This window comes from Oncorhynchus mykiss, chromosome 1 (assembly GCF_057628025.1).
Source record: "Oncorhynchus mykiss isolate SJ-2025 chromosome 1, ASM5762802v1, whole genome shotgun sequence".
NCBI classification, from domain to species: domain Eukaryota; kingdom Metazoa; phylum Chordata; class Actinopteri; order Salmoniformes; family Salmonidae; genus Oncorhynchus; species Oncorhynchus mykiss.
This window is the reverse complement of record NC_143022.1, coordinates 64573364-64586502: the sequence shown is the minus strand read 5'-3', so window position 1 is coordinate 64586502 and position 13139 is coordinate 64573364. Positions and strand designations below refer to the sequence as shown.

Here is a 13139-nt window from a genome sequence, read left to right as displayed (position 1 = left end):
CTTTGATCGCGTGATTTTTCTAAAGTTCATGCAGTCTACACGTTGGCGCCAGGGGAGAACGACTGACCCCTCTCAATGAAGCCACGGCGGTTCAAGGCCGCGTTACGGCATTATTAGCAGAAAACAGAATCCCCCCATGATAGTGAATAGAAAAATCTCTTTGAAAAAAAACAAAAAAAATATTTGAGGACAATCATGATAACAATAATTGCTTATAGTGCACAATATGTATGTCATTGAACCGATAATTTTAAACTTGCACACAGAGGAAGTTATAAGGATATATTATATGACAGCCTGAAGTCCCCCGGTCACCCTTCAACTTTACTTACTCAACGAGAGGCTGCACATCACTCCCTGGAGTAGCTAAAGCCCTTATTGATGTCACTTGCAGGCGATTTTAGCTTGGAAACAAGGCAGTTAACCCACTGTTCATCATTGAAAACAAGAATTTGTTCTTAACTGACTTGCCTAGTTAAATGAAGGTAAAATAAAATAAAATAAATTGTTTTTTCCCCCGCCTCACAGATACTATCTATGGAACAACAAAGATCTACGATTTAAAAATAAGTCTATTTTTTTCGTAACTGGTTTGAGAATAAAATTATTTTGGTTGGTCAGTTACTGAATGAGGATGGATATCTACTCTCATATGGGGAATTTCTTGATAAATTAAAAATTCCAATAACCCCGAAAGAATATGCAATTGTTTTTGATGCGATTCCAAGGGGGGTTGTATCTCTTTTAAATTCCTCTGTGGTTGATGTAAGTAACATATATTTACATTAAAATATGTTCATTGGCAACATTAACATCAAAGATAAATGTAGTAATAAACAGATTAGGAATATTGTTTGTGATACTACAATTCTTTTGGTCAAATATCTATGGTGATATAACATGGGGGAAAGCATGGAAAATTGCTAACAAATATTGTATCAGTAACAAGGTAAAGGAAGTTTCATTTAAAATGTTACATAGAATTTATCCTGTGAAACGTGTTTTGGAAAGATTCAAGCTGAATATTGATTATAAATGTGATTTCTGTGGAATGGAGAAGGAGACCATTTTGCATTTGATTTTTTAACCTGTATTTATAGTATAATTTTTGGGATTGACATACAGAATTTTGTTACAAAAAAATAGGACCGGTTGTACTATTTAATGGTTTTGATATAATGATTTATTTAAGAAATTCTGACATTGATAAAGATGTAGTATATTTAATAAAACTGCTAATAATATTAGGTACGTTTCATACTCACAAATGCAAATGGTCTAATTCAAACAAAAATGCAATTAAAACTTGTTGTATTATTAATGAATATGATTTGTTTGTTTATGATTCCTGGCAATGTAAATAGTTTGTATGTATGCTTATTTGCATGTGACTATTCCTCTTTTGTTTGTTGATATTTGTTAATAAGGTTTAAGTGCCTTTGAACGGGATGTGGTAGTAGGTGCCAGGCGCAACGGTTTGAGTGTGTCAAGAACTGCAATACTGCCGGGTTTTTCACGCTAAACAGATTCCTGTGTGTTTGAATGGTCCACCACCCAAAGGACATTCATCAAACTTGACACAACTGTGGGAAGCATTGGGGTCAACATGGGCCAGCATCCCTGTGGAACGCTTTCGACATCTTGTAGAGTCCATGCCCAACGAATTGTGGCTGTTCTGAGGGCAAAAGGGGGGTGCAACTGAATATTAGGAAGGTGTTCCTAATGTTTTGTACACTCAGTGTATACAGTAATTGGTAGGCGCAAGTCAGACAATACAACACACTTTGAAAATGCAACACACTTTGAAAGGCGTTGACCAAGAATGGTTACGGAGTTGACAAAAGACATCCGCTAGAACGCGCCTATTGACTTGAACGTTGACAAACACATTCTATTTCTATTTTACCTTCGTGTGAGACCAAGCCGCGCAAGTGTTACCATGGTGACCAGTGAGCGTTCAGGAAGGGATTGTGAATCCAACAGCTAAATTGCGTAGGTTTGAAACCATAATCTATTTTTGGCTAATTGTACTAGAGTAATGGGCTTCTAGGCTGGTTCTTCGAAATATTATTTGGACAAAATATGAGTTCACGTAGTACTAAAAGCTCAGGGAAAACTGGAACCATGGCACGGTCGAAGGGAGCAGTCCAATCATCAGAGGCAGGTATGCAACCATGAATAGCATTGGAATTCAACTTCAAGTCGAGGTGTCTAACGACGTTAGCCATTGGGGATCTGACTCCCGAATATGAAAGTATTTTAGGCCTAAGTAAAATGTTGTTGTCTGAAATGAAGATGCAAAACAATTGGAGGTTGAAGCTGTTTAATAGGCTTTATATTAATTAAAGTTAACAAGTTACCAATATCTCCAGCCCATTTTAAACACAAAGTAACATTAAATTAGTGTAACTACCCTGGGTTTATGGAAATCGACACAGTCGATAGCGCGTCGGACCTCGGGCTAGAAGGTCGAGGGTTCGAGACCTGCTCCCTGCCTGTTTCATTACTTTACTTTGCTGTAAAAACATTTAAGTATGTACCTAAACTTGTGATGGTACATGTTTTGGTTAATTGGTTTTGGTTACCATCACATTAAATGTGTCGGCCGTCTGTACATAGAGATGTGTTTCTCTTCCGCTTAATGTGTAGTCTAATTTCCCCTCTTTGTTTGTGCTCTGGAAGGTGCCTCCCCCCAGCGCAGACAGAGCACTGGTGTGACCCAGGGTGGCCAGTCCAAAGGCAAAGCTGCTGCTGCCAAGACAAGACGTAACACCTCTGCCAGTGCCAAGACAGTGCAACCACCAAAGAAAAGTACTGCTCTGCATTGCTCATTCTTATCATGCCAAATTAGTCAATTTACCTTTAGCTTACTTCCATTGCAACAATGTAAAGAAGTGCTGATTTGATTGTCCTCATATACCTAGGCCTTAGTCATCAGTTGAGATCTGTGTGTCTAATGAAACTCGCCCGTAGTATGTTGGCTGAGGTACATTGGTGACAGGATACTTCCCTGAGATCTAAAAAGCTGCTGTCGCTCAGGGCATGATAGACTATATTGTGTTGCTTGATTTATGAGAAAGCCAGTTAAGCATGCTCATCTCAAGTTAGGACTCGACCAGAAGAGAATAATAATTGCCTCCAGAGTGGTGCAGTGGTCTAAGGCACTGCATTGCAGTGCTAGCTGTGCCACTAGAGTCCGGACTCTGTTGCAGCCGTCCGCGACTGGGAGACTCATGGGACAGCGCACAATTGGCACAGCGTCGTCCTAGTTAGGGCAGGGTTTGGCCCGGCAGGGATGTTCTTGTCCCATTGCGCACTAGTGACTCCTGTGGCTGGCTGGGCGCTGACATGGTTGCTAGGTGTATGGTGTTTCCGTCGACACATTGGTGCGGATGGCTTCCGGGTTAAGTGGGCATTGTGTCAAGAAGCAGTGTGGCTTGGTTGTGTTTCGGAGGACGCACGCCTCTCCCGAGTCCGTACGGGAGTTGCAGCGATGAGACAAGACTGTAACTACCAATTGGATACCATGAAAAAGGGGTGGGAAAAAAAGGAGAGAATAATACATTTTCCCTAGGATCGGCTGTGTTCTTCTTACCGGGGACAGTGTGCAATCACACATTCATAAACCACCCTGGAGTTCAGATGAATGAACACATTGCTTACATTACACAACTGTCTGTTACTCTTCATTACACCCAAGGGAGTCTGATGTGGTCAAAGGAAATTATGCAAGCTTGAAAACAATCCCTCATTGTTTCCTGCAGGCACCACCCAAGGCACACATGGGAGCAGTAGGAACTATAGAGAAGGGATCATCAACTACATTCAGCCGCAATCACATTTTTTATTGAGCGGATGATCGGGGGCGAAACATAATAAAAAATAAAACATTTAGACTGCAAATTTACCGCAAGAAGCCTAAACAGAAATAATATTTGACTAAAACTGTCACGCTCTGACCTTAGAGAGCCTTTTATTTCTCTCATTGGTTAGCACAGGGTGTGATTTGGGTGGGCATTCTAGTTTTTCTATTTCTTTGTTGCCCGGGTATGGTTCCCAATCAGAGGCAGCTGTCTATCGCTGTCTCTGATTGGGGATCATACTTAGGCAGCCTTTTTCCACCTTTAGTTTGTGGGATCTTGTTTTTGTGTAGTTGCTTTCTGCACTGCATATAGCTTTACGTTCGGTTTGTATTTATTTATTTTTTTCGGTGTTATTTAATAAAAGAAAGATGTACGCCTACCACGCTGCACCTTGGTCTCCTCATTCCATCAGTGAAAGTGACAAAAACCTTGATTACATTTGGAAACATTGACCTGTGCAGGGTGCCGTCTTTCGGATGGGACGTTAAAATGGGTGTCCTGACTTTCTGTGGTCATTCAAAATCCCAATGGGATTTATTGTAAGAGTACGCCCTGGTGTCATGGCAAAATTTCCAACCTGGCCACATTCCATCATGGCCATCTAATCATCCCCCTCATTCCTAATTGGCGTATATCACTCCTCACCTCTCTCTACACCTGATAGTTGATGTGTGGTGAGAGTTCTGGCACAAAAATGGTCACCGTGCATCAATGAGTTGGGTGCTACACATTGATGGTGGATGAGGTGAGTTTCCCCCTACTATGTAAAGCGCTTTTAGTACCTCAGTTGGTAGAAAAGTGCTATATAAATGAATTATTATTAATTTTTATGATTTGTATACAATCACATTTTTTATTTTTTATCTTTATTTATCTAGGCAAGTCAATTAAGAACAAATTCTTGTTTACAATGACAGCCTATACCGGCCAAACCTGGACGACGTTGGGCCAATTGTGCACCGCCGTATGGGACTCCCAATCATGGCCGGTTGTGATACAACCTGGATTCAAACCAGGGTGTCTGTCGTGACGCCTCTAGCACTGAGATGCAATGCCTTAGACCGCTGCGCCACTCGGGAGCCCAAAACGTCTCTCTGTTATTCGTGGGAACTTTGGGAACAGATTTTCAAAATTAAAATCCATTGGAGCTGATTTCCTGGTGTTTTTACGTTATTTTATGTCCAACAATGAAAATGTCCCCATCACTCCCACAATAAAATGATAAAATAACCAATTTCTTATTTTCTACATTTTTTTTTTCTCATAAAACTTGTGGGGGGGGCAAATAAAACCACCGGTATGCCAAATTCACAGCGGGCCGCGATTTTGGGGAACCCTGCTGTAGAACATGTAAAATTAAGTTGTCTTCAGTACATAGATAATTGCCTCACTACATATCATAGAGCGGGATTCATAGCTTTGACAGCTGTTGCCGTACTCCTTTAGTTAACAAAAGAGCAATTATGTTGAAAGCCTTTTCAGATGTTGCTCTCAGATGGTATTCATGAGATGGTATGAAATACTAGGCCTACATTCCTTTTATGTACAGTATATTATTTCCATTTAATACAAATCTTTTGGATAAATGCATCAACTTAAATAAACATTTATAAACCATATACAGTGCATTTGGAAAATATTCAGACCCCTTCACTTTTTCAACATTTTGTTACGTTACAGCCTTATTCTAAAATGGATTAAATAAAAAGAAAATCCTCATCAATCTACACACAATACCTGATAATGAAAAATTGAAAACAGGATTTTAGAAACAAATAACTTATTTACATAAGTATTCTGACCCTTTGCTATGAGACTCAAAATTGAGCTCAGGTGCATGCCGTTTCCTTTGATCATTCTTGAGATGTTTCTAAAACTTGATTGGAGTCCACTTGTGGTAAATTCAATTGATTTGAGATGATTTGGAAAGGCACACATCTGTCTATATGTAACAGTATAGACTTTACGTCCGTCCCCTCGCCCCGACCTGTGCGCGAACCAGGGACGCTCTGCACACGTCAACAGTCACCCTCGAAGCATCGTTACCCATCGCTCCACAAAAGCCGCGGCCCTTTTGTTGAAACCAAGATAGAACTCTTTGGCCTGAGTGCCAAGCGTCACGTCACCTGGCCTATACCATTCCCACGGTGAAGCATGGTGGTGGCAGCATCATGCTCATGCTGTGGGGATGTTTTTCAGCGACAGGGACTGGGAGACTAGTCAGGATTGAGGGAATGATGAACGGCGCAAAGTACAGAGAAATCCTTGATGAAAACCTGCTCCAGAGCGCTCAGGACTTCAGACTGGGATGAAGGTTTGCCTTCCAACAGGACAACGACCCTAAGCACACAGCCAAGACAACACAGGAGTGGCTTCCTTGAGTGGTCCAGCCAGAGCCTGGACTTGAACCCGATCGAACATCTCTGGAGAGGCCTGAAAATAGCTGTGCAGCGACGCTCCCCATCCAACCTTCCAGAGCTTGAGAGGATCTGCAGAGAACAATGAGAGAAACTCCCCAAATACAGCAGTGCCAAGCTTGTAGTGTCATAGCCAAGAAGACTCAAAGCTGTAATTGCTGCCAAAGGTGCTTCAACACAGTACTGAGTAAAGGGTCTGAATACTTATGCAAATATAATATTTCAGTTTTTGTGTATTTACATTTTTTTATAACAAAAAAAAATCTTAGTCATTATGGGGTATTGTGTGTAGATTGTTGAGGGATGTTGATCCATTTTTAGAATAAGGGTCTAACGTTACAAAATGTGGAAAAAGTGAAGGGCTCTCAATACTTTCCGAATGCGCTGTGTTTATTAAACATATAGGCCTATATGGGAAATTATAATAATAAAAACTAGAAATAGCTGTCGTCAAGTTCAACATACTGAGCAGCACAAAGAAACGGAATCCTCCAGGTTAAACAAATATTTGGGCCGTACAGATAGGATTAGGCTGTAAAGTCGACTGTACAATCTTATGTATACTGCACGGGTGTTGTTGTGTGAGTCTGTGGCTTTGCTTTGTTACTCTTGTCAGGTTGTTATTGTAAAAGAGAATATGTTCTCTAACTTATCTGGTTCAACAAACCTTGACGGACAAAGACAATACAATGAATCTGTACTGAGGCTAAACTATACTGAAACGATTAACTTTGATTCCCAAAACTAAATTAAATAAAAACTATCATGAATTATGTCCAGTTTGAGTTATTTTCTCGAAACTTTGGGGGAAAATCGAATGGGGTCGAGTTGGGTTTTCAAGCTTTTGGGTTTATAAGCCAGATACAGGGTAAATGCAGCCAGGAGAAGGCGATGTTTCAAATAGGCCTAGCTATCACTAGCTAATAGGGGAAAAATTGTCTAGCTATCTAACTTGGTTCTTCTTACATGTACTACTACAGTTAAAAAGCATTGGATTGTTTCCTTCCAACATATTTTTTTGCACCATTCGCAACGCTATTCCTTTTAAATCCAAGTCATATTGAGATTTACTTTATAATTGAAACCTAACCTAACCTTACCCATCATCTTATGTATTACTGCCCCCGAGGTGCAATAAGGGAAGTAAAAAACACAGACACAAGTGGTTACAAGCCTACCACGCATGCTTTCTGCAGCTAACACTAAAACTGAAACTAAATAATATAAAAAGGAAATAGAAATATTTTTAGACAACTAAAACTAAATAGAAAAGGTGCAAATCGAAACTAAAGTGAAATAACAGGGACTTGTTTGTACTCACTGTATGCATGTTTATTGTTGTTGTAGATGTAGAGCTGACTCCAGAGGAGCTAGCTGCAGTGACCATCCAGCGGGCCACCCGAGGCCTGCTGGCCAGGCGAGAGCGGGTTCGGAGACAGAAGGAAAAACAGGACTATGAAGACCTTATGGATCGCTTGGAGAAAGAGGTTAGCTAATTATATGAAAATGACAGTGTATGAAAATGACAGTGTATGAAAATGGCATTATATGAAAATGACAGTGTTAGGTTTGGATTTATAAAGTATATCAACATATTGAAATTTGAAATCATGAGTAATAGAACTCTTGGCATTACACGTTGACTCAGATCTCCTCCTTTGTTTGTTCTTCTTTCAAATAGCATCCTTGAGTGTGCTTGAGTGTGTTGTAGTCTACAATCAATGTAATGTCATTGTTTCTGAAAATGAGAAGTGTGTGTACCCTGAAAGGTGTGTTTTGATTGGCCTGCAGGCTTTTGTGGCACTAGTACGAAGAGAACAGGAAGAGGCGGAGTGGAAAAGGAAGAAGGAGGAGGACGAGAGAAAGGGGAAGAAGGAAGAGCAGCTTCTGCGAACTCGACTTCTGGAAGCAGCGTTCGATGGAGAGGCAGAGGAAGTGTTAGCAATTTTGAAGGAGGTGAGACTGATATGTGATATCTGTGAGATCTGTGTGGACAAGTAATGAAGACATGACAAAGATTAATAGATGCACTGGTCCTTGTCTAGGTCTCTGATAGGGACACAAAGCGTGGCCTTGGGTTGGATGAAGCAGGCAAACGCCAGCGGCTGCTAAACCAACTTTTCATGATTAACATCACAGATGCCAATGGCAACACAGCAGTATCAGAAGCAGCAGGTGGGGGTCAGCCGGAAGTCATCACCTTATTGGTGGAAAGGGGTGCGGACATAAACACACGGGTGAGAGAATGCAGCACGAACAGAAATATTAGCTCTTGGTCAGATGAGAGTGAGTGTCTTACCTCACCCACCCATTCCCACTGACACACACAAACATACAGTCGTGGCTAAAAAGTTTTGAGAATGACACAAATATGAATAATCACAAAGTCTGCTGCCTCAGTTTGTATGATGGAAATTTGCATGTACTCCAGAATGTTATGAAGGGTGATCAGATTAATTGCAATTAATTGCAAAGTCCCTCTTTGCCATGCAAATTAACTGAATCCCAAAAAAACATTTCCACTGCATTTCAGCCCTGCCACAAAAGAACAAGCTGACATCTTGTCAGTGATTCTCTCGTTAACACAGGTGTGAGTGTTGACGAGGACAAGGCTGGAGAACACTCTGTCATGCTGATTGAGTTTGAATAACAGACTGGAAGCTTTAAAAGGAGGGTGGTGCTTGGAATCATTGTTCTTCCTCTGTCAACCAGGTGAGGACTGGGGTAAAGTCATTTTCTCTGATGAATCCCCTTTCTGATTGTTTGGGGCATCCAAAGAAAAGCTTGTGTGGAGAAGACAAGGTGAGCGCTACCATCAGCCATCGGTCAATCCTCAAGAGGCGGGTGGACAAACAAAAACACACAAATTCTGACAAACTCCAAGCATTGATTATGCAAGAATGGGCTGCCATCAGTCAGGATGTGGCCCAGAAGTTAATTGACAGCATGCCAGGGTGGATTGCAGAGGTCTCGAAAAAGAAGGGTCAACACTGCAAATATTGACTCTTTGCATCAACTTCATGTAATTGTCAATAAAAGCCTTTGACCCTTATGAAATGCTTGTAATTATACTTCAGTATTCCATAGTAACATCTGACAAAAATATCTAAAGACACTGAAGCAACAAACTTTGTGGAAATTAATATTTGTGTAATTCTCAAAACTTTTGGCCACGACTGTTCACATCTATTGATAGGCAGTTAGCCTAGTGGTTAGAGTGTTGGGCCAGTAACTGAAAAATTGCTAGATCAAATCCCTGAGCTGACAAGGTAAAAATCTGTCGTTCTGCCCCTGAACAAGGCAGTTAACCCACTGTTCCCTCCCCGTCATTGTAAATAAGAATTTGTTCAATACTGACTTGCCTGGTTAAATAAAAACATGATGTGACTTAAACCCTTTCTTTGAAAGTATTTGTCTTCCACAAACTTTCTCCAGCAGGCAAACAGCTAAATATATCTTTCTGAGTATTGGAGTTAAATGTACATACCTAAGGCCTAAGCAATTGCAGAAGTATGTCAGGAAGTGTTTTTTTTTGTTAATAGGGTGCATTTGGACGGACTCCAATCTACAGAGCTGCGTTTGGAGGCCATCTTGGGGCAGTGCAGACTCTTCTACAGCTTGGGGCAGACCCGAGGACCCATGCAGATGATGGTAGCACTCCAGAGCAGGTATGAGTGACTGTGTGCGCGCATAGGCAATAGTCAGGGTTCTTTGTGTGTGTGTGTGTGTGTGTGTGTGTGTGTGTGTGTGTGTGTGTGTGTGTGTGTGTGTGTGTGTGTGTGAATGAGAGAGACAGATACAGAGGGTGGCTGTGTAATTGCGTTTTTACAAGCCATGTTTGGGCTTATGTGTTTGTGGACATGTTCCAGGTGGCTTCTGAAGAGGCTGTGGTTGCCACTTTACAGAACTGGGATCTGAGTGCCACTGACTCCATGCTGTCGAAGATGAAGGCAGAGGAACAGAGGAGGGCGGAGGAAGAGGAAAAGCAGAACGAGGCGGAGACTGACCGGTAAGAGTCACACCCAAGTGTTCAACCCCTCCCACTCAAAACAGAAACCTTTCGTAGAGAATGACACTCTCAAAACGCAACCCTATGCTCCCAAACATAGTCTAATTAGGTAATGTCTCATGCATACAGCATAGACAACAGGGTAAGATTCACAATTTAGCCAGAACAGTAAGAGAAACTGAATAGCTTGGCCAGAGATCAGATGTTGTGTGCACACATTATTTGTACTATATGTAATATGTTTATATCTATCTACTTCCCCTCTCCTTCAACACAAAGGCACGTCAGTCCTGTTAAGTCACGTCATCAGGCCAGTCCTGCATAGTCACTTTTGCTGAGTTGAGGACAGATAGAGAGGATAGCTGACATGATTTCCCCACACATTGTTCACTGATAGGAGGAAACAGTGCAAACGTGCAAACCAAAAATGGCCTGTGTTTTCCCTCAGCCTGAAAGAGGAGGTGGATCAGCTCCAGAAAGAGCATGAGCGATGCCAAAGAGAGGTAAGACACATCTTGAATCAATAGTTCCAAGATGAACAGGGAAAATGTCCCTTTCATCACCCTGACGTCACTCGCTCTGTGTGTGTATATAGCTGCAGAAGGCCTTCGTTGAGCTGAATAAGAGGATCACAGAACATGATACATGTGTGAGGAAGGGTATGGAGGAGCAGGCTAAAGTCACCTTGCTGGTAGTCACTGTACTTTTTTAGCACACTACTAAAGTTGTATTGTCTCAGTACTGATGTATGTATTGTCTCAGTACTGGTTGTGTGTGTGTGTGTGTGTGTGTGTGTGTGTGTGTGTGCGCGTGCGTGTGTAAAGTTGGTTCATGAAGCTGAAGATGTGTTGGCGAAAGCTCAAATAGCAGCTCATGAGGCTGCAGGGAAACTATCCCTTGCCAAGCTGACACTGAGAGAGCAGTCTGGTGGTGGTATGTAATGTCACACGCACACACACATGCAGGTACACCCCCCCCCCACACAAACACACACACACACAGACACAGAGACAAACAAACACACCTTTCCCTGAAGCAACACAAAATGTAATATTCTCACAGTGTGTGTTTATGTGAACTAAGATGCTGTCCTGGACCGTGGTGGGGTTCGTTGCCCGGTTCGTGACCTTGAGGAAGTTCTTATTAAAGATGTAGGCGGCAAGATCAAGCAGGATGGCAGGTAAAAAAATTATAATAATTACTTACTCACTTCAGTATGACTTTTTGCCCTCAGGTTAGCTGCTCAAACAAAACGCAAACAGGTTGTTCATCTCTCTGTATTTAGCTAATTGCTCTGTTTACAATTTAACATTAGATTCAGTTAATTAAGTTTATCCACACTGGCTGTGTATCTGATGTTAGGTGGCCCCTGCTTGTGGATACCTATGGTCAGGCTGCCACATTTCTACGCTACAGAGACACTAACTACCTGGACGCCTTGCACCCTGGAGACATGCAGCCTGACAAACTGAGACTCGCTCTACTGGGGGCCATCAGGTGTGAGAGAGAGATATTACAGGGGTGCCGGCAATGAGCAGCCTAAGCCTAAATTTGAGTTATGCACATCAACGACAGCAGCAGGTGTAAGAAGTGTTTTTAAGAGTTTGCTGTAAAACCTTAATGTATATCAAATTCAGGGTCGGGCTGCTCATTTGAATTGCCAACAGTAAATATGTCACAAAAAATATTGTTTTTGTATAAATAAAGAAGTGAATAAGGACACAGATAAATGTATGTATGAATAGAAAGGCTGTTCTGATGTAATCCTGTCTGCAGGTTCGGAAAACCCTTGGTTATTAACATGATGGAGGTGGACTTGTTTGAGAGTGTACAGAACCAGCTAGACCAGGTGAACCCAGGGCTGAGTGAGCAGCTGATGAACAAGGAGCTCCTGCAAGAAGAGAGGTACAGTACCAAGCGCTTACTGCCAGCGCATAGATCATCTCAATATGAACCTTTCTCAGTTGTAGTTAGATTTTCTTTACATTTAAGTGGTGATGTAAGACATAAAAAAAATGCAAGGCTGCGCCCTCTCATTGCGAGATTGATATCAAGGTATGTCGTCTCCCGGTAGGTACCTAAGCCTGGTGCGCTCCACAGATGGTCCTCAGTATGCCAGAACTGAGTTCATGCTGGACCGCATTGAGAAGTTCAGCCTGGTCTTGGTGACCAAACAGCGCCACCCTCCTGATGCACTGCTCACAGCATTCTATCCCATCCATGTCATGCTGCCGGAACCCAAAATATGACCTTGCTGTGGCTCAAAAGTGTAAATACTGTTGTTGTTGTTGTTTTACCACAAAACATGTTTTACTAATATAAAATATATGACACCAAAAAATAAGGATTTTATTTTTGGTATGATTATTATGTAAATGATTAGATGTTAATCTCCAGCAGATTGACAGCACTGTGGCAATTTTCATAGCAGCTAAATATAAAATAAATGTTTTGATAATGATAATGCACACTAGTAGTAATCTAAACCAAAAGTAGCATTGTATCACAGGAAACACAGGCACTCGCGATTTGTTACAGCAATCCCTATCCCTAATCCCTATTGGCTGCTACAGTTGACTTGTTTTTAGGAACAGCCAATCATGGGGTTGAATAGAAGAGATTTGACACAGGGAGTTATTTTACACTGGCCCAGGTTGAACCGGGCAAAAATCCGGTCACATCATCGGGCGAAAGCAGTAAGTGACACCACTCCGTTATTTTGTCAACAAGGCAGTATTGGTGCATCGTCCAGAAACATACATCTCTTTTCCATAAAATAAATATATGCTTTTTCCAACTAGTTTTTATTGTGAAGGCAGATGTCACTGTTTCATGGGAAAACAGAATCCT

At 41.6% G+C, this 13139-nt stretch overlaps 1 protein-coding gene across 15 annotated transcripts; it reads left to right on the top strand.

Moving 5' to 3' along the window:
- Positions 1–1774: 1774 nt before the first annotated feature.
- LOC110526202 (IQ motif and ankyrin repeat domain-containing protein 1) lies at positions 1775–13086 on the top strand. Of its 15 annotated transcripts, none has more exons than XM_090236405.1 (15): positions 1775–2164; positions 2683–2811; positions 7628–7767; positions 8072–8236; positions 8326–8517; positions 8993–9082; positions 9823–9948; positions 10150–10289; positions 10738–10792; positions 10885–10980; positions 11114–11222; positions 11373–11469; positions 11652–11786; positions 12066–12194; positions 12364–13086. In XM_090236405.1, the coding sequence occupies exons 1-15, from the start codon at positions 2083–2085 to the stop codon at positions 12536–12538; spliced, it is 1860 nt and encodes a 619-aa protein (XP_090092531.1). In that variant the 5' UTR covers positions 1775–2082; the 3' UTR covers positions 12539–13086. The 15 variants fall into 15 exon arrangements, with proteins under 15 accessions (XP_090092531.1, XP_090092522.1, XP_090092514.1 ...); XM_090236396.1 differs by having other exon boundaries at positions 1889–2164; positions 10186–10289; XM_090236388.1 differs by having other exon boundaries at positions 1889–2164; positions 10186–10289; positions 10687–10792.
- The last annotated feature ends 53 nt before the right edge of the window (positions 13087–13139 follow it).

What these genes read in the sequence shown, in the direction of transcription:
- LOC110526202 (XM_090236378.1), top strand. Translation starts at nt 2,083, where the DNA reads ATGAGTTCACGTAGTACTAAAAGCTCAGGGAAAACTGGAACCATGGCA. An exon ending in AGTCCAATCATCAGAGGCAG is followed by an intron (nt 2,165 to 2,682) that starts GTATGCAACCAT and finishes GTGCTCTGGAAG; the next exon opens with GTGCCTCCCCCCAGCGCAGA. An exon ending in GAGAGAGCAGTCTGGTGGTG is followed by an intron (nt 11,223 to 11,372) that starts GTATGTAATGTC and finishes ATGTGAACTAAG; the next exon opens with ATGCTGTCCTGGACCGTGGT.